Consider the following 20,607-nt stretch of genomic DNA (forward strand, 5'->3'; position numbering starts at 1 on the left):
GAGTGAGGAATGAAGTGAGGAACCAGTGAATGGGGCCGATACAGGTCTGCAGTCTCGAATGCAAATTCCTTGGGGCAGGGGTAACTCTGTGACTGGAGTGGAGGGAGTGGCCCAGGAGAGAGGAAAGCACCGGCAAAGACCCCGTGGCATGGTGGGGCCAAGCCCCAGGGGAAGATCAGTGTGGTTGGAGTGCAGAGAAGCGTTGCAGGATTTTTCACCTCAATACCTGGGATTCATCGTCTCGCCGCTTTGAAGAACAAAGTGGTGGACACAGAGTGAACAGCAGGCAAAAGTTTATTAGGGTATAAGATTAGAAAGTAAGACCAGTATAAAAGCTCTCTTTACAGACAAGGGGCATTTGAAGGTGAATGCTCCCGACTGAGGGCAAGGGCCTTTGTTTTATAACGTTCTGGACTCTCCCCTCTTTTCTTCCCCTTGTTCCTTCTCAGTGTCTGTCCTTATTGGCTTGATGCTCTAGGTGCTTGGGTTGTCCATTCCTGATTGGCCCAATTCCATTGTATGAGGGGAGATCTATGGCCATATCATTTCTTGTGGGTCAAATGGTTTATATGTCTACTACTTACTTTCAGTTGGGTCTTTTGTCAAATTCCTGAGGGAAACCTGAGGGGGAGGGGAATAGGTGGTACCTGTTACATTCTCAAGAGGAACCTTATGCCCCAGGGGGTTTGCTGTGGTCAGACACTCCCAGCATTGTTCCAAAATACGCATTTCCCCCCACCCTGGGACCTCGGGTCCTAACCTTTCCCCCTCAGCCTACTGAATCTTGTCTTTTCCTATCACAGTAGAGAGCAGGGAGGTAAGCCGGTCTGGACCAAGCAGTCCTGCTTCAACCCCTTTTCAGGCGTGTTTGGTGAACAGGGGTCTCAGAGCATTTATTGAGTAGGGTGTTAGACTACTGCCTTTAGTAGGATGTACTACTTACCTCTGATATAGGTGCCACTGTATTTACTCACAACACTTTTGATACCAAATGTGTGGAGTTTCTTCCCCAAGTCTCTGGAAAGCAATGATTCAATTCAATTCAATTCAATTCGATTCAATTCAATTCAATTCAAACATTAACTAGCAGGAGTTAGCACAGACCATGCAGATTAAAGGCTCACTCCCACAAGACCGCCCCCCACTTCAGATGCTAATCACAAGTTCTGGCCCTCCTGTACTTCTGACAGACTGGCTATCAATCAGGGGTTCCCACGACCGACCGCTTCCTCGGGGTTAATGATTTACTAGAATGGCTTGCAGAAGTCAGGAAAGCACTTTACTATTACTGGTTTGTTATAAAGGATGCAACTCAGGATCCGTCGATAAGAGATGCATAGACCGAGGTAAGGGCGAAGAGCCTCCAAGCCCTCTCTGAGTGTGCCGCTCTCCCAGCACCAACTCCAGACTCTCCAGACCTCATCGATTAGGGTTTTTTATGGTGGTCCCATTATGCAGGCACGATTGGTTAAATCGCTGGCCATTGATGATTAACTCAATCTCTAGCACCTGGCCCCACCCTAGGGGGTTGGGAAATGGGGCTGGAAGTTCACTTGATTGGTTCCTCGGGCAACCAGCCCCGCCCCCATCGAGAATCTATCTGGGGGAGCCCCCAGAAGTCACTTATTAGCATAAACTCAGGTATAGTTGAAAAGGGCTTGTTATGAATAACAAAACGCACTCCTTTACGCCTATCCCAGAAATCCCAAGGGCCTTAGAAACTGCTCAGGAACCAGGGCTGAAGACGAACTGTATCTCTTAAATCACAGTATCCTAAGGGCTGTGCACACGCCCCCGTGTCATTTGGGACCTCATGTCTTTTAGAATGACTCCAGTCCGGGGCGCCTGGGTGGCTCAGTCGGTTGAGCGTCCGACTTCAGCTCAGGTCATGATCTCACGGTTCGTGGGTTCGAGCCCCGCGTCGGGCTCTGGGCTGATGGCTCAGAGCCTGGAGCCTGCTTCCGATTCTGTGTCTCCCTCTCTCTCTGCCCCTCCCCCATTCATGCTCTGTCTCTCTCTGTCTCAAAAATAAATAAACATTAAAAAAAAAAAAAAAGAATGATTCCAGTCCAATGGTAACAAGCGAAACAGACATTTGGAAGTTTACTCAAAAATCACGTGTGGTTGTTAACCATTGCTCAGTGTTGATAGAGGGAATTTACTCTCCCTCAGTCTTCATGGAGAACCCATCCAAGTGTAGCTCTATATTCTCTGACTAGGTCTAGATAAAACCGGACGGCACTGTACTTCAAACCCCACCTTTGTCTGAATGGCGTTGTTCTCTAACTTTCTGCCTCTGGATTTGTTCTCTGCTGAGGGTAAAGAAAAGGAAAACAGTGACACATCACGGAGTCATTCAAAATTGTAATCATTCTTCAGTGCGGTGACTCAACCTATTAACACAAATAATGCTACTGAACAGTTACTGTAAAAACAAAACAAACCCCCCAAAAGCCACAGTAAAGTCAAGAAGGATTTTTCCACTGGATCTTTGGGAGACTTTCCCAAACAAATGAGTTTCTCCTTTATAATTAGTGCAGGAGAACGTAGATCAGATTTTGTTTCTAGGCCACCACCAATAGACTATTTGTTCAGGTTTCTTTTATCTTTTAAAGCCCACATTCTTTGCAGGGAACTGGAACCCTCCCTTTTGAAAGAAGTTGAGCTCTGCTGGGCTGTCTAATTACATGAAAGCAGACACTTTTGCTTCAAGCGTAGGGCTTTTAGTGGCCTTGAATCATTGTGATGATAATGTAGGAAGAAGCAGAAATGGCAAAACAGTTAATAACAACAACAACAAAAAAAACTTCTTTGAAACTTTTTTGCTACTTGTGGCTTTCTAGATCAAGACTGCAAGTGAGATACAGTCAGATCCTAGAGGTATTTTAGAAGCAGGAGATGTTGTAATGTCTTGTTAGGACAATGGTTTGACACCATGAAGAGATATCAAGTTTAATTCTTACAAACTAGAAAGCATCATCTGACCAAGCAGAGTATCTCTCCGGCTTAATCGGCTTGTATCAGTAGTGAGGCTTTGTCATGCAAAGTGTGCTCATTTAAATCATAAGGATGTGCTGGGAAGCTGCTTTTACTTTGAGAGTTACACTTTCTCCCTGTCCTGTGAGTATTTGAAACTCTCTTGATGTTTTTAGGAGCTTCAAAGCATTTTTAAGAAAGGGAAGCTGACTTTTGAGAATATTATGGAAAAACTGCGAATCAAGTATTCTGAAATGTATACCCTAGTCCCTGCAGAGATTGAATCCCAGGTGGAAGAATGCAGAAAAGCATTAGAAGACATAGACGAGAAGGTAATAATGTTTGTACTAGTGTTATTATTTACGAGTTGAAGAGATATAAAGAAAAGACGACGTAATGTCACATTTTCATTTGCCCTGATTTCAACTATGACTGTTTTTATAGGGTTTAGATAAGTGATAATTTTGTGTATTGAATACTGAGGTGAAATTGCTCTAAATAAGTGACAGATAACAGAATTAGACAATGTGTTTATTTTTAGTTGTCAGGATGTTTAGTTTTTTTCTTCTCTTGCATTTAAAAATAGAATTGTCCATTAGCTTTTACTTGGCTTTTTTTTTTTTTTTTTAAACGGAGAATCACTTTAAAATTTTGGACATGAATAATACTTTGCTGTAAAATGTATTCCCTCCCTGTGAGTGTTTTAAAATTGCTACCAAGGGCAATTAGAATACGAATTTCACAACTCACCAGGAATAGCATCTAAGACACGGTGTCCTCACAAAACACATCTGAGCAAATCTTCATCCCCGAATGGATGAATCTGAAAGTTAGAAGAACAAGTGGGAAATGTTTCCTAGTACTGGAGACCCAAGATGTTAGCAAGACAGATTTATTAGATCCTAGAAAGGCAGCCTACATCCATCCAGCAGAACAAAATTCTGTTTGGTCCGGCATCCACAGAAAGATTTTTGTGTTCTTTTTTGAAGTCTGGAATACCCCTAACTTAATAAAATAGATATCAAGCACATACACAGGAAATCACATTTCAAACCAGGTAACTTCTTTGGCGGTTTTCTTAGGAAAATCTGACCCGTGAAAAAACATATATACTCCTAATATACATTTATGACAAATGTTGTTGATTTAACACAGCAGAAAATGAGATACTTCCATGAGATACCTTCTCAAGAATCAAGCACTATTGATTTATTTTAAGAAAATAGTGTTTTGAGAGCAACTAAATTTGTTTCTTTGAATACTTCGTGTGAAAATCTTTTCTTCTTTTCATGTGAAAATCCCCAACAAAATAAATAATCAGAATCACTCTTAAATCTAGGGTTGAGAGTGTCAGCTGTAACTTGTATATTTGTAACAGATTGCAACTGATTTTGCTTGTTTGGTGTGTGAAGGATCCAGGCAGACTCAGAACCATACTGTATAATTTGAAGGGCTGCTGACTTTTCCTAAATCTTGGTCTCTCCTAACGTACCTAAGTTATATGCCTTTTGGCCAAGAGAATAACTGTCCCGAATACCAGAAAAATTGTTACGTAGCAATAAATAGCTACTACAGCAGTTTAAAAACTAACATAGGGTTAAATTTTTCCCCTAAAAATCTCAACTGCATGATGGTCTGTGGAATAAAAACATCTTACAAGAGTATCAACATCCTGAAATGTGAAAAAGAGCCTGGGACTCCAGAGTGACTTGGGGCTTCTCAGGACAAGTTCACGTTCTCCCCTGATGTGTAACCATAAGCAAGTCATTTAACCTGTGTTTAGTTTCTCTCTGTGTACCATCTGCATTGGAAGGTTTTAGTCGTAATAGTTATACAGATATAGTTGTTTTTAAAAGGGTTAAAGGATTATACAGAAGCGTAAAGTATTATTTGGTTATTTAGTGGCTGCTGGGAGAAAGCCTTATCAACAACATGGCCTAAAACAAACCAAAAAAAAACAACCAAAAAACCAAGAACAGGAACTAATCAGGTATTTGAAAAATGACACATTCCACATTCATTTGTTATCTTTCCTAGCCCAAGTTATTTTCTTAAGAAAATCATTCAGATAAAAAAGTTACATTGGTCAGCTACTAGATTTCAGATTGCTGTGAAAACATACACTATAAACATTCACGCAGAGAAAAACTGAGCTTTGTGCCTCCTCAAGAAATAGTGAGTTTTAGAGGGTTATTTCACCCAAATGAATATTACGGTGAGAATTACATTAGTTTTGAGTCAGCTTGAGAATAAGCTGGGTTTTATTGAGAACAGTCCTATGCAGAGGTCTTTGTCACAAAATGAGAGACTGTATAATAAATTATTCACCTCCCTTGGATTTTTTCATATCCTTTGCTCCATTGGGCTCTGTCTCAGATCGTACACTCAGTAGCTTTGCCCAACTCAGCACAGACCTGTAGTACAATCTGTAGATTACAACAAATTCTTGTTGATTGATTTTCTTCTCCTTTTTTTAGATTGGACTTAAAAGGTCAGGTCAGCACAGCTCCTACTTCCTAGTCTGCTAGTCTACCCTCTCATTAATGTATTAGCTAATAATGGTTTGGGATGTCCCCCCTAGCCTTTACAGGATTTTTGTAAGTAAAATCACGTAACAGTGTACCTATCTCTTCTATCACCTGGACCTGTGAATAGAGTATGGAGCACATCTGTAAGCCAAACGTATCTTTCTCTCGTTATAACAGATTAGCAGTGAAGTTTTGAAAAGTTCACCATCATATACGATGAGTAGAAAAATAGACGAGATTAACAAAGGGCTTCACAATGTGGAAAAGATGTTGCAGCAGAAAAGCAAAAATATCGAGAAAGCTCAGGAGATTCAAAAGGTAATATCCGTCCTTTAATTTCCTTCAGCATTTAGCATTCCTCATGTTCCTCAGTCATCAGGGTGTGCTCTTTGGATGAATCTGAAGCACAGAGATGCTCACCCAGAGCCTATAGGGCCCCCTTACTGCATGTCACCTGCAGAGGGTTAGTAGAGAAGATTGCGTTTAAGAATCGTTCTCAGTTTTTCCATGGTGGGAATATGCCTGAACCCCTGAGAGCCTGTGATTGTGAACTAGCCTTTTCACAAGTAAAGGAGAGTAAGGACCTTATCCTGGAAAGACTGATATAAGAAACATTATAAATATTAATTTTTTTTTTTTAAAGCTAGCATGTTTCTATGAGCAATTCTCGGAGTTTTTGTTTTCTAACGTGAATTAACATGGGGAATATGATATGGAATGTTTCTGAAACTTACTTGATTAAAAAATATATTTCAATAGGATTTGAGTGGAATTAACAACTTTTCTTTAGACTACAAGGCAAAGCAGGAAAATAGAAATCCCAAATTTTTTGCCTTGTAAAATATCTTGAGAAATAAAGTCTTAGGTAAAACTGTACATAAGCATGATTTTCTACCACTTAATTCCCCGAGTAAACTCCTGCATGTGGAAAAGCATTCTTATTCTAATCTATGTTTTAAGGAATTATTCTAATATGAATGGAGACTTTTAAAAATAGGTCAAAATATGGCTCACCTTTGGACAAAATCTTGACCCTTAATAAGTAGAGGAAGCTAAGTTAACCAGTCTACTTTCCCCATTTCTAAAAGTTGGGTTCTTAAGCAAATATTAAGTACAAATTAAATATTTTACCTTTGAGAATTCCATTGACAATACAAGGTCAGGCTTGAATCCAATCTATTTGCTAGAATTTTCTGCCACTGCATTAATCCTAAACCAAAACAGATATTTTCTGTTAGCTTTGTTTTTACACTTAGTAAAAATCATCTTCTTGGGGGACCTGTATGACTCAGTCGGTTGAGCGTCCAACTCTGATTTCCGTTCAGGTCATGATCCCAGGGAAGTGGGATTGAGCCCCATGTCGGGCTCCGCACTGAGTGTGGAGCCTGCTTGAGATTCTCTCTCTCTCCCTGTGCTCCCCTCCCCCAATCGCACACACTCACTCTCTCTAAAATAAAATTTTAAAAAATTGTCTTCTAGATTAAATACACACACACAGGCGCGCATGAGGATGCGTGTGTGTGTGTGTCTGTGTGTGTCCCTTTTAAACATAATGTTACCTCATCACTCTTGAAAGACTAAGGTTATATTGACCTTGTTCAGTGTCATTTGTCTCTGGAAATGTCTAGGTCTTTCTGTTCCCTTACAGCCAATTCTGTTCGTGAAACAAATATAGGTAAACTAAGAGACCCCAGAAATGGTGTTTTTCAATTTAGGTCACAGGTGGTTTGGGGGCATAAGTGAATAAGTGTGCCTGTGATGTTGTTTTGGTAGCACTTACAGGTGCAAATACAGTGCAAAGACTAGGAATTAACACAATGAACCAGGACCTCTGCATTCAAAGTGACTCATGATTTCCTTCTCCAGAAAATGTGGGACGAGCTAGATCTCTGGCATTCCAAGCTAAATGAGCTGGATTCTGAAGTGCAGGACATTGTTGAACAGGATCCAGGACAGGCTCAAGAATGGATGGATAGCTTGATGATTCCTTTCCAGCAGTATCAGCAAGTGTCGCAGAGAGCAGAATCTAGAACCTCACAGTTAAATAAGGTATGACAGTAACACGTGATAACTACGCTTAGCTTGTATTGAAAGGGCTTTAAAACAAAACTTAAATATATAGTCTGAGGCAGGCATTTTCCCTTGAATTGCCAGTTTCGGGTTCTGAAGCTAGAGCCAGATGATAGGGTCAGGTGGGCGCCGGGAGGACAGATTTAACTGCTGTCATCAGCAGGAAGTCTGACTGGGCAAGCAGAAGCAGGTGTCCCAGAGTCGGACCGCAGCAGGAGTCCAGGAGAGCGTTGGGTTTCCCAATAGGCAATGGGCATTTCCAACGAACAATCTCAAGGGTCCCTGCAGGGAGCCAGCAACAAGAAAGAATGTCATTCAGGAACAAGACACTTTCTCCCTCCCTTCCAAATAGGGGTCGTGGTGGGTGAGTTGTACATGTAATCTAGCAAGAACGAGGCAGGAGCCTAGTCCCAGAGGAACTGGGATATACTAAGACAAGGCCCTGTATGGGAAGACAAAATACGAATCCAGTTTTCAGAATGAAGCATAAAATGGGAACCAGACTAGTTGCAAGGCTAACTGGGAACTGTTCCTGAGACCCATAGCATTAGGGTACAACTTCTTAAATCCTTTCTACCTATGGTCGGGGTTAGTCTTAAAAGTTAGAAATGTGAAAACCTGGAGGGGGTGGGCGAGTTGCCCCAGCCACAGGGAGTGGAACCCTGCAGGGCCTGATTTATGGTAACAAATTCTCCATTGAAGAATCACTTGACTCAAGTGGAAGGAGTCAGACTATTTGCTCGTGCCTTTCTTTCACAGGCCATACTTAAGATGGAGGCATATCATGACCTTTTGAAGAGTACTGAGGCTTGGACAGAAAATACCAGCCGTTTGCTGGCTAATCCTGCTGACTATGACTCTTCAAAGATGCTGAGTCAGCACGCTAGCACCCTTCAGGTAAGTGTTCTTTCATTTCTTCCTACGTATGGAAGCCACACAATGATGAGTGGTATAGCTCCCCTTCGTGGTGCTGCCCCCCTGTTCTCCTGAAGAACAACCTTATCTTCAGTCACGCCAAATGGCAGAAGGAAGGTTGGGACAGTGGCAGGCTCTAGACAGGGATTTTGGAGGCCAGGGTCTAGTTCTTTCTGTCCTGATAACTCCTATATGACTTTTCGGATAATTTATCGTTTTCCTCCATGGGCCTTGGTTTCCCCCCATCTGTGAAGTGAGGGTGTTGCAGTGAATAGGGATGGTTTTGGTCAATAGAATTCTAAGAAGCCTCCCAATATTCCTGCCCCTGGTAAACACAACCTATATAACCCCCTCTCCTTGAGTGTGGGCAGGAATATGAGAGTGTGTGATGAGATAGCCACTCTATTAACTAGGTTATAGTAATATGGCTAAGGTAATGGGATAGTCAATCCCATGAATACATGATTAATCATGTTTATAGATTATAAGACTCCCTAATAGCAGACTAGAGAGATTCTCCAGCTGGCTTGATGAAGTGAGCTGTGATATTAGGAGAGGCCCGTGGGGCTAGGACCCTTGGGCAGCCTTTAGAAGCAGAGCGTGACCCCCCAGCCAACAGCCAGCAGGAAAACTGGCTGAATTCTCCCAACAAGCTAAATGAACTTGGAAGAGAAACTGTGCTCCAGATGGCACCTTAATAGTAGGCTTGTGATGGCCTTGTAATAGCCAAGGACCTTCCTAAGCTATGCCTGTACTCTGGAGCCATGAAAACTACGAGATAATCAATTTGTTTTATTTTAAGCTGCGAAGTTTGTGGCAATTAGTTGCACAACATTAGAAAACGAGTCCGTAGTTCCTTCTAGTTCAAGCATGCCATGTTGCCAAATGCCCTGTCCATTTTGGTGCCTGATGTCTCCATGCTAGCTTACAAAGACAAAACAAATGAGAGTATTTTCCTACCCAGAGCCATGACTGCAAGAGATCTTCCAGATGCCAAGTATTGGCTTAAGTTTTATTGTGAAGGCATATTTTCTTCTCTCATATTATTTAAACCACAAGAAGGAATCTCTTAGGAAAAGGTTTATTCTACAACAGTTCTTCAAGCAATCAGACCTCAACGTTGATCCAGCTCCTTTATATCTTTAGAATAGCACCGTGTATTCCCAAGTAGACAGCTTACTTTATACCTCCCAGATGTTTGAGATTTGTTGGCACATTTCCCCCCATGGTAACAGTTGTACCGATGCTGCCTTTCACCCATTTGTTTCTTTTCTTCCCCTTGCCTGTGATTTCTGCCCCCAGCTCTCGGGTTGGCTTTCCACATCCCTATAGCCTGTCCTTTATTTTATTTTATTAATGAAATTTCTTTGCTTATAAAATGTTTTATTTATTTATTTATTTTGAGAGAGAGGCAGAGGAGAGGGAGAGAGAATCCCAAGCATACTCTACACTGTCAACGTAGAGCCCAGTGTGGGGCTCCGTCTCACAAACCATGAGATCATGACCTGAGCTGAGATCAAGAGTTGGACGCTTAACCAACTGAGCCACCTGGGCACCCCTGTCCTCTTTTATTTAAAAAAAATTTTTTTAATGTTTATTCATTTTTGAGAGAGAGAATGTGAGCAGGGGAGGGGCAGAGAGAGAGGGAGACACAGAATCTGAAGCAGGCTCCAGGCTCTGAGCTGTCAGCACAGAGCCCGATGTGGGGCTCAAACCCACGGACCACGAGATCATGACCTGAGCCAAAGTTGGATGCTTAACTGAGCCACCCAGATGCCCCTGTCGTCTTTTATTTTAAATTGCCTGTATTTTCCACCAGTTGCAAGGAGTTTGCAAAGACAGAAGAGAGGAATGATACTCTTTTCCTCAAATGCTTGTTATGAGTTTAAAACAAATTTACAAGAGTGAGTTCAGGCAAAAGCATCTCTAATTTTGCTGTCTTCTACTGACCCAAATGTGACGTGTGAAAGAATCTCAGTCATGAGGACATTCTAATTTGCTGGCCTTAGTGTATGAACTAGAACTTAGTCTAACTCTACTTTCTGAGCCAGAGGAAGTAGGCATAAGAGAAGGCTGATTTACTGTAGAAGGTATCCTCATGAATCCTCCAATGGGAAGTAAGTCTCAAACAACTAGTCATATGTGAAATCCCATTTTGTCCCTATTTTGAAAATAGTTGTTCTACTTTTAAGATACCCTTTTCTACTTCTTTAGCATTACCAGGCATTGATATTTAAAAATGTCTCTTGAAGAAGTGTCAAAACTCCCAACTAAGCTTCTACCTGAATTGTATTTGTTAAAATCTTTTTGTAACCCAAAGATGATTCCAGAAATACTGCTGTTGTAGTTAAGAATTATTGAAACATAAATTTTCTTTGTAAAAATAGACAAATTGTTTTTTTACTCAATTTCATTGAGGTATAATTTACATATAGTAAAATACACACATAATATATGCATTTTTTTTTTTTTTTTTTACTGTTTATTTTAGAGAGGGCAGGGGAGCAGTACAGAGAGGGAGAGAGTCCCAAGCTGGCTCTGCAGTGTCTGCACAGAGCCTGATGCAGGGCTTGAACTCATGAACCCATAAGATCATGACCTGAGCTGAAATCAAGGGTTGGATACTTAACCAACTGAGCCACCTAGGCGCCCCTATGTGTTTTTTAATAAGCTCTACGCCCAACGTGGGGCTTGAACTCATGACCCCACAGTCAAGAGTTGCATGCTCTACTGGGGCGCCTTGGTGGCTCAGGTTATACTCCCAGGGGCATGAGATCAAGCCCTACCTTGGCCTTTGAATTGAATGTGGAGCCTGCTTAAGAATTCTCTCTCTCCCTTTGCCCCTCTGCCCTGCTTATATGTGCTCTCTCTCTCTCTCTGTCTAAAATAGAATAGAATAAGATTACATTTGACATGACATGACATGACATGACATGACATGAAATGACATTACAAAGAGTTGCATGCTCTACCAACTGAGCCAGCCAGGTGCCCCCAGATACGTCTATTTTAAGTGTGCAACTGATGAGTTTTGATAAAGGGATACGATTGTGTAACAACCACCACCACCGTCAATATAAAGCACATCTCCATCACCTCAGAGTTTCCTCTGCCTCTTTCCACAATGTCCTGTAAAGAGAATCGTATAGTATACAGCCTTTTTTACCTGACTTACTTGGCGTAATGTTTTCAAGATTCATCCAGATTGTTAATGTTTATAGATCATTCTTTTGATTGTTGAGTAGTGTTCCATTCGTGGAAATATGCACCATGTTTATCCCTTCACCAGTTAATGGACATTGGCTTATTTCAAGTTTTGGACTATGCTAGGTTAGCAGCTTAAAACAACAGACATTTATTATCTCAGTTTCTGTGGGTCGGGAATTCAGGCGCGACTTAGCTGAGTGCCTCTGGCTCAAGGTCTCTTGTAAGAATGCAGTCACGCCTCGCTGTGGGTGAGGGAGAAGACAGGATGCACTTCCAAGGTCATTCACTTGGCTATTGGCAGGCCTCAGAAGATCTATTTCTATATACAGACCTGTGGCCCTCCCCCACAAAACTGCCTCATGGCCTGGTAGCTGACTTTCCTCACCATGAATGATCTAAAAAAGAGAGCCCCCAAGACAGAAACAGTCTTTTTATAACCTAATCTTGGAAGTGACATCTCAGTAAGGAATCAGTAGAGCCAGTAGTAAATCAGCAAGTAAATTAGTAAGCCCAACCTACATTTCAAAGGAGTTGATTATAAGGGCCTGAGTATCAGGAGGTGGGGATCAGGGGGTCTTACAGGCTACTGTAAGCAGAGCTGTGTATGGTCCTATACAAATCTTTGTGTGGATGTATGTCTTCATTTCATTTCATTTGGTAGATGCCTAGGAGTATGATTGTTGGCTTTTATGGTAGGTCTTTAAATGGATAAGAAATGGTCACATTGTTTTCCAAAATGGCTAAACTCCCATTTTTCAGTCCAACTGGCCATATGAGTTCTAATGGCTCCATATTCTCACCTGCACTTGATACCATTTTGTAAATTTTAGCCATTCCAGTGACATGTAGTGGTATCTCATTGTGGTTTAAATGGCCTTTCTTGGGGCGCCTGGGTGGCTCAGTCGGTTAAGCGTCTGACTTCGGCTCAGGTCATGATCTCACGGTCCTTGAGTTCGAGCCCCGCGTCGGGCTCTGTGCTGACAGCTCAGAGCCTGGAGCCTGTTTCAGATTCTGTGTCTCCCTCTCTCTCTGACCCTCCCCTGTTCATGCTGTGTCTCTCTCTGTCTCAAAAATAAATAAGCGTTAAAAAAATTAATTAATTAAAAAAAATAAATGGCCTTTCTTTATGACTAATAATTTATTTGAACATTTATGTGTCTGTAATTTGTATGCTTCCTTTGTGAAATGTCTATTGAAGTTTTTAATGGGGTTGTCTTTCTATTATTGAATTGTAAGTATTATTTATAGAATGTTTTAAAAGCAGTCCTTTAACACATACATGATTTACACATATTCTCTCAGTCTGTGGCTTTTCATTCTCCCAATATTGTCTTTCAGAGAGCATATGTTGGTAATTTGATGGAATCCAATTTTTAATATTTTTCTTTCATGGGTTGTCCTTTTGTGTTGTATGTAAGAAATCTTTACCTAACCCAGGGCTATGATGGTCTCCTGTCTTTTCTTCTAGAAATTGTATAGTTTTAATTCTTTTTTATTTTTATTTTTTTAATGTTTATTTATTTTTGAGAGAGAGACAGAGTGTGAGGAGGGAGCAGGCAGAGAGAGAGAGGGAGACACAGAATCGGAAGCAGGCTTCAGGCTCTGAGTTGTCAGCGCAGAGCCCAACATGGGGCTCGAACTCACAAATCGTGAGATCGTGACCTGAGCTGAAGTCGGTGGCTTAACCGACTGAGCCACCCAGGCGCCCCTGTATAGTTTTAATTCTTACTTTTAGGTCCTCAATCCATTTCAAGTTTGTTTTTGTATGTTGTATGAAGGTTCACTTTTTTCTGTGGGGATATCTGAGTGTTCCCACACCATTTGGTGAAAAGACTCACCAATGAATTACTTTGGTGCCTTATTTAAAATCAGTTGCCATGTTGTAGATGTGGGTCTATTTCTAGACTCTCTGTTTCTTTCTGCTGATCTATGTGTCTGTTCTTTCACTGATGTGACCCAGTCTGGATTACTATAGCCGTATAGTAAGTCTTGAAATCAGGTAACATAATTTCTACAACTAGTTCTTTTTCAAGTTTCTTTTGACTAATCTGATTCTTTTGCAATTCAGCATAAGTTTTGGCATCAGCTTGTCAATATACAGAGGACTGTTGGAATTTTGAGTGGATTGCATTAAATCTGTAGATCAGTTTGGCGAGAATTGACATCTTAACCGTATTGACTGTTCCAATCCAGCAACACGACAGATCTCTTTATTTTGGTCCTTTTTAATTTCTCTCAGTGGTGTTTCATAATCTTTAGTGTATAGGTCTTACATGTAAATTGTTGAATTTATCCCTAAGTATTTTATATTTTTGATGCTATTGTAAAATGGTATTATTGGTTAAAAAAAACCAAAAAGCATTGGTTTTAAATTTTGTTTTCCATAAAGTTTTCTCCTTCTAGGATTTCAAATAAGGACAACATAAAATTCTGAATAACCTAAAAAATTTTAGAGACCAGAATTCTAATTGAATTAAGTAAATGTTCTTTCTCATACCATATTATGTTTTATGGAATCACCTGAAGACTACGCTAGGTTAAACATTTCCAGTTGGTGGCTGAGATATCTTGAAATCTTAAGTTTGAAAGTTAGTTAATACATTATCATTGTTAAAAGAAGAAAGAAAAAAATTATAAGGAGGAATGTCTACGAAACTGTAAAAATGGATGTTTTTCTCTTTCATTTGGTTTTATCAGATAGAGTCCCTTTCTTTGGTGTCAGGTTATTCAGGTCAACTCAAACCGTAGGGATGCCTCATGGAAGTCGGTGGCATCATGTGGTAAGGCCACGCGTGGACATCGGCACCAGGACTGACAAGCCACAGGATTGCCTCTTCATTCCCAATCCTCACTTCGTGTACCTCTTTCTCTCGAATTCACATTCCCAAAGTTACAAGTCCAGCCAATTAGAGAGAGCCTGAATGGCTTTCTTGGCCCGGATTTCAGATGACAGAGGGATGGACCGCAGGTCAGGTGTTCCTCGTTCTTTTACTGATGGCTGGAGGAGCAGGGTTGCATGGTATATAATAGCTGCTGGGAGCCCACCAAAATGGGGTAGACACTCCAAAGTCACCCAATGCTGTTAACAATATAGTGTTTAGTATTTTATTATGATTAAAGTGGGGTTTTTTTTGAGAGCAAGAGTGTGAGCAGGAGAAGGGCGGAGGGAGGGAGGGAGGGCGAGAGAGAGAGAGAGAGAGAGAGAGAGAGAGAATATCTCAAGCAGGCTCCATGCCCAGTGTGGAGCCTGATCTCACAACCTGGAGATCATGACCTGAGCCCAAATCAAGAGTCCGATGCTTAACTGACTGAACCACCCCCAGTGTCTTATTATGAAATGAAATGAATAGGAGTTTGAAATGCTGAGGCAGTTTTAAAATTCTCGGATTTAAAATTTTCTTACTAAAGTGCAATTGACACACATTATAAGAGTTTCAGGTGTGCAGTGAAATGATTTGATATTTGCATGTATTGCAAAATGATCACCACAGTAAGTCTAGTTAATGTGCCACACTATATACAGTTAGAAAATTTTCTCCAATTTCGTTATTAATCAACCTCTTTTAGTATCTTGATGTTCTCTCTCTTTTTTCCTTGTTTTCCATTGTGTAGATGGCTTTGGAAGACTCAGAACAGAAACACAATCTTTTACATTCAGTGTTCACGGATCTAGAAGACTTGTCAATAATTTTTGAAACTGATGATTTAGCACAATCTGTACAAGAGTTAAGTCGTCAAGTGGCAGCTTTACAACAAAAAATCATGGAGAGCCTTCCACAGATTCAACGGATGGCTGATGTAAGTTGACACTACAAAGATGTGATTTCTTATTTTTAATTTATATTTCATTTAGTAAATTAGAGTTATACCACTAATCAACTCTTAACTATATGAAGACATACTGATCTGGTACATATTTCACTTATGTTCTTATTTCTTGAATTGTATTTTACTTTAATTTTTTTAAGTTTATTTATTTTGAGAGAGAGAGTGTGAGTGGGGCAGGGGCAGAGAAAGAGGGCGACAGAGAATCCCAAGCAGGCTCCACGCTGTCAGCACAGAGCCCGACTTAGGGCTTGAATTCACCAACAGTGAGATCAGGACCTGAGCCAAAATCAAGAGTTGGATGCTTAACTGACTGAGCCACCCAGGGGCCCCAATTTTACTTTAATTTCCAACTTTTATTGTGTAGTGCATATCCCCATTTGTGGTCCAGAAGTGGTCTATTTAAAGGAAAGAATCCTCATCAAGTAAGCTCACTGTTTTCTCTTTGTCAGAGAGACGATAATTGTTGATATAAACACACAAATTAGCAAAGTGGGACTTGAACAGATAACCTCCCAAGTCTTCATTGACCAATAACAAATATTTGCTGAGGGGCTGCTGTATGGCAGCCACCAGATTTTGAAATAATTTTATTTATTTCAGCTTGAAACGTGTGAGGCATTTATTTAAGGATCAAGTCATATAGCAAAGGCAGGTACAATTAATTATTTACTTTTTGTTTCTGTTACATTGCCTATGCCACACTTATGTAACTTCAGGATAATGATTGCTAAACATTCTTGGTTATTGAAGCTTATTCCAAGGTTTTTAAATCCTTCTATAACTTTTGATAGAAATTACCCTAAGAGATAGGGTTTATTTTCTTATACCCTTTTCAATATAAGATGCAAAAAATAATTTCAATATAATTTAACTTTTCTTTGTAACTTGAAGATATCACTAGGAAGTTGCTGTATTCATTACTTCATTTGCTTGTAAAGTTACGCTTATCTGATATTAAATGGCTCCAGACTGTTTTAATTTGAAACCCTCAGTCTATTTCGTTTTTACTTTTTAAGTTCTATTTATTTTTGAGAGAGAGCAAGAGAGTGCATGTACGTGCGTGCACCCAAGCAGGGGAGGGGCAGAGAGAGAGGGAGACAGACAATCCCTAATAGGCTCCTGGCTATGAACGCCATGGATGGCGTTCATCGCTATGAATGCGATGAAGCCCATCGCCGGGGCTCGAGCTCATAAACCATGAGATCGTGACCTGAGCTGAAATCAAGAGTTGGACCAACTGAACCACTGAGGTGCCCCTGAAACCCTCAGTCTATTCCCGTGTAGTTTCCTATCCCCTTCATTATGAGCTGTACCTTTTGGTTGTTACAGTGTGTCTGCATTTAGCTCTCTTTAAGTAAAGGTCTAAAGGCCTTCTTACAGTGCAAGTGGATTTCAATATGTAGGGTTTGTAGCATGTACTCATGCATTTATGGTTTTGTATCACGTGTTCTTCCATATGTAGGTTTATTACACGTGCTGCAGCCTTTTCACTGTTCTAGGTTCTTGGCCAAGTCCTAGAGGTTGACACTGATGAGAGAATAACCACCAGACAAATGATCTGTTTGTTTAAATTAATATGAGTATGTTATAAAGTTAATTTGGTGACTCTGCATGACAATAGTTCATTAGGGGATTGGCAAGAAAATCCTGTCAATTTTTCCAGCTTCTTTTGTGTTCGTTTTCCAAGGGTGACTTTGTCATTTTACTTGAAGTGGTAGAAATTTTTAAATTGTAGACCCACTTGTATTCAAGTGTTTAAACACATTCCAAAGATAAATCTAAAGAGTTCATAGATATTGAGAATTAAAAATTGAAGGGGCGCCTGGGTGGCTCAGCCGGTTGAGTGACCGACCGACTTTGGCTCAGGTCATGATCTCCATGGTTTGTGAGTTCGAGCCCCACGTCGGGCTCTGTGCTGACAGCTCAGAGCCTAGAGCCTGCTTCGGATTCTGTGTCTCCCTCTCTCTCTGCCCCTCCCCGACTCATGCTCTGTCTCAGAAATAAATAAACATTAAAAAAAAATTTTTTTTTTTTAATTGATTCATGGGTGCCTGGCTGGCTCAGTCAGAAATGTGTGCAACTCTTGATTTTGGGGTCACGAGTTTGAGCCCCACATTGACCATAGAGATTACTAAAAAAATAAACTTAATAAAATTTCTTCAAATGCATAATACTTTTGTTCTCATAGTTTAAGAAATTGAAAGTTGGCCTTATGAGGAGTTTTAACTCAGCAAGGTATAAGCAGTGCTTTGTAGTGTGGTATGCTAATAAAGGAATGACTTTTTTATTGAAAGCAGTTAACATCTACATACACTTTGTTAGGCTTTTTTTTTTTTTAATTCTAATACAGTAACATATAGTGTCATATTAGTTTCAGGTGTACAATATAGTGATTCAGCAGTTCTGTACATTCCTCAGTGTCCATCACAATGAGTATACTCTAAATCTCTATCACATATTTCACCTATCCCTCTTTCCACCTTTTCTCTGGTAACCATCAGTTTGTTCTCTATACTTAAGAGGCTGTTTCTTGGTTTGTCTCTTTTTCCTTGTTCATTTGTTTTGTACCATACCTTGTCCATATGGTATTTTCTTTCTCTGACTGGCTGATTTCACTTGGCATTGTGTGATCCATCCATGTGGTTGCCAATGGCAAGTCTTCATTCCTTTTAATGGTTGAGTAATACTCCATTGTATATGTACCACATCTTCTTTATGCATTCATCTATCCATGGGCACTTGGGTTGTTTCCATAATTTGGCTATTGTAAATAATGCTCCAATAAATATAGGAGTGCTATATCTTTTAAATTCGTGTCTTTGTATTTGTTACTGGTAATGGAATTACAGGATCATATGGTAATTCTATTTTTAATTTTTTGAGGAACCTCTACGGTTTTCCACAGCGGCTGCACCAGTTTGCATTCCCACCGGTTTGCACAAGGATTCTTTTCTCTCCACAGCCTCACCAACACTTGTTGTGTCTTGTGTTTTTTATTTCAGCCATTCTGACAGGTGTGAGGTGATATCTCTTTGTGGTTTGGATTTGTATTTCCCTGATGATGAGTGATGTTGAGCATCTTTTCATGTGTCTGTTGGCCATCTGGATGCCTTCTTTGGAGAAATGGCTGTTCACATCCTCTGCCCATTTTTATTTTATTTTAAATATTTTTTTGTTTTATTTATAATAAATAATTTATTTTTTAAGAGCGTGAGAGCATGTGTGCATGCACACACACGGGGGGAGGGGCAGAGAGTGGAGGGGCAAGAGGATCCTAAGCAGGTTCAGAGCTGACAGCGGGAGCTCAAACTCATGAACCATGGGATCAGGACCTGAGCCAAAATCAAGAGTTGCTGCTTAACGAGCTCAGCCACCCAGGCACCACCCCTGCCCGTTTTTAAATTGGATTATTGGTTTTTGTGTGTGTTGAGTTGTAATTTTGGGTACTAATCTTGTATTGGATATGTCATTTGCAAGTATCTTCTCCCATTCAATAGGTTGTCTTTTAGTTTTGTTGATTGTTTCTTCTGCTATGCAGAAGCTTTTTATTTTGACATAGATGCAATAGTTTATTTTTGCTTTTGTTTCCCTTGCCTTAGGAGTCATATCTAGAAAGATATTGTAAAGGCTGATGCCAAAGTGGTTGCTGCCTATGTTCTCGTCTAGGACTTTTATGGTTTCAGGTCTCATATTTAGGTCTTTAATGTGTTTTGAATTTATTTTTGTGTATGGTGTAAGAAAGTGATTCAGTTTCAGGGCGCCTGAGTGGCTCAGCCGATTAAGCGTCCAACTCTTGATTCTTGATTTCGGCTCAGCTCATCATTTCACGGTTTGGGAGATCGAGCCGCACATTGGCTGCACTTACAGCATGGATTCTGCTTAGGATTCTCTCCCCTCCTCCTTCTCCTCTTCTGCCTCTCCCTTGCTGTTCTCACTCTCTTTCTAAAATAAAAAAAAAAAAAAACAGAAAGTGGTCCAGTTTCATTCTTTGCATGTAGCTGTCCAGTATCTTCAACATCATTTGTTGAAGATACACTTGGTTATTTTTTTATTTTTATTTTTTTTTTTAGTTTTATTTGTTTAAGTAATCTCTACACCCCATGTGGGGCTCAAACTCACAACCCTGAGATCAAGAGTTGCGTGCTCTTCCAGCTGAAACAGCCAGGTGCCTCTCACTTGGTTAATTTTTAGAGGTGTACGTGGCAAACATTTTTGCCTAAATTGGAGAACAGAATACGAGGCAATAAATTGTGTTTTATACGTTATTAACATACAACATATACTACATGAATGTTTTCTTGTTTCTGAAATTCTAGGATGTGGTTGCTATTGAAACTGAAGTAAAATCAATGGACAAAAAGGTTTCAAAAATCAAAGCTATCCTCTTATCCAAAGAAATATTTGATTTTTCGCCTGAAGAACATCTTAAGCATGGGGAGGTAAGTATGCATGGATCATTATTAGAAATATTCTCTCATAATACTTATTATGTTTATGCTTTAAACATGTTTATTATTTTTTTTAAGTTTTATTCTTGAGAGAGAGAGAGAAAGAGAATAATGAGCATGAGTGGGAGAGGGGCAGAGCAAGAGAGGGACACAGGATTTGTGCTGTCAGCACAGAGCCTGACACAGGGCTTGAACTCATGAGCCGTGACATCATGACCCAAGCCGAAGTCGGATGCTTAACCGATGGAGCCACCCAGATGCCCCTATTATTTATTATGTTTTAAAATATATAATAATGTGATCTGACTAAAAAGTACTTAATCCTGCCAGAGTAATAGCAAAATAAAGTTGAAAACTAGATATGAATGACACATATCATGTTTTAAATCATACAGTATTATCTGTATAAAAAGAACTTTTCTATTGGTTATTTTCCCTGAATTTCTTCTGAAAACTTCAAAGTTTGGAAGTTTTACCATCAAGTCAAATCCCGGTGTTTAATAGTTCAAGGGTTTCAGCCTTGAAGTCAGGAGAACTGGGTTTTAGACCCAACTACACTGCTTACAGGCTGTGTGACTTTCAGCAATTAGTTACCATTTCTGGAATTCTCCTACTGCGCATCGGTATTGTGGCGA

At 40.2% G+C, this 20,607-nt stretch overlaps 1 protein-coding gene across 12 annotated transcripts in view; it reads left to right on the plus strand.

Moving 5' to 3' along the window:
• SYNE2 (spectrin repeat containing nuclear envelope protein 2) overlaps positions 1–20,607 on the plus strand; it is a 343,315-nt gene that overhangs the window by 204,945 nt on the left and 117,763 nt on the right. For all 12 annotated transcript variants that reach the window (XM_027065882.2, XM_027065880.2, XM_027065884.2 and 9 more), the window contains 6 exons: positions 3,153–3,308; positions 5,682–5,822; positions 7,371–7,553; positions 8,334–8,471; positions 15,309–15,494; positions 19,841–19,963. In XM_027065882.2, coding sequence (XP_026921683.2) covers positions 3,153–3,308; positions 5,682–5,822; positions 7,371–7,553; positions 8,334–8,471; positions 15,309–15,494; positions 19,841–19,963 — 927 coding nt within the window. The remainder of the gene's footprint in view (positions 1–3,152; positions 3,309–5,681; positions 5,823–7,370; positions 7,554–8,333; positions 8,472–15,308; positions 15,495–19,840; positions 19,964–20,607) is intronic.

The sequence above is a fragment of the Acinonyx jubatus genome, chromosome B3, assembly GCF_027475565.1.
Source record: "Acinonyx jubatus isolate Ajub_Pintada_27869175 chromosome B3, VMU_Ajub_asm_v1.0, whole genome shotgun sequence".
In the NCBI taxonomy this organism is placed as follows: domain Eukaryota; kingdom Metazoa; phylum Chordata; class Mammalia; order Carnivora; family Felidae; genus Acinonyx; species Acinonyx jubatus.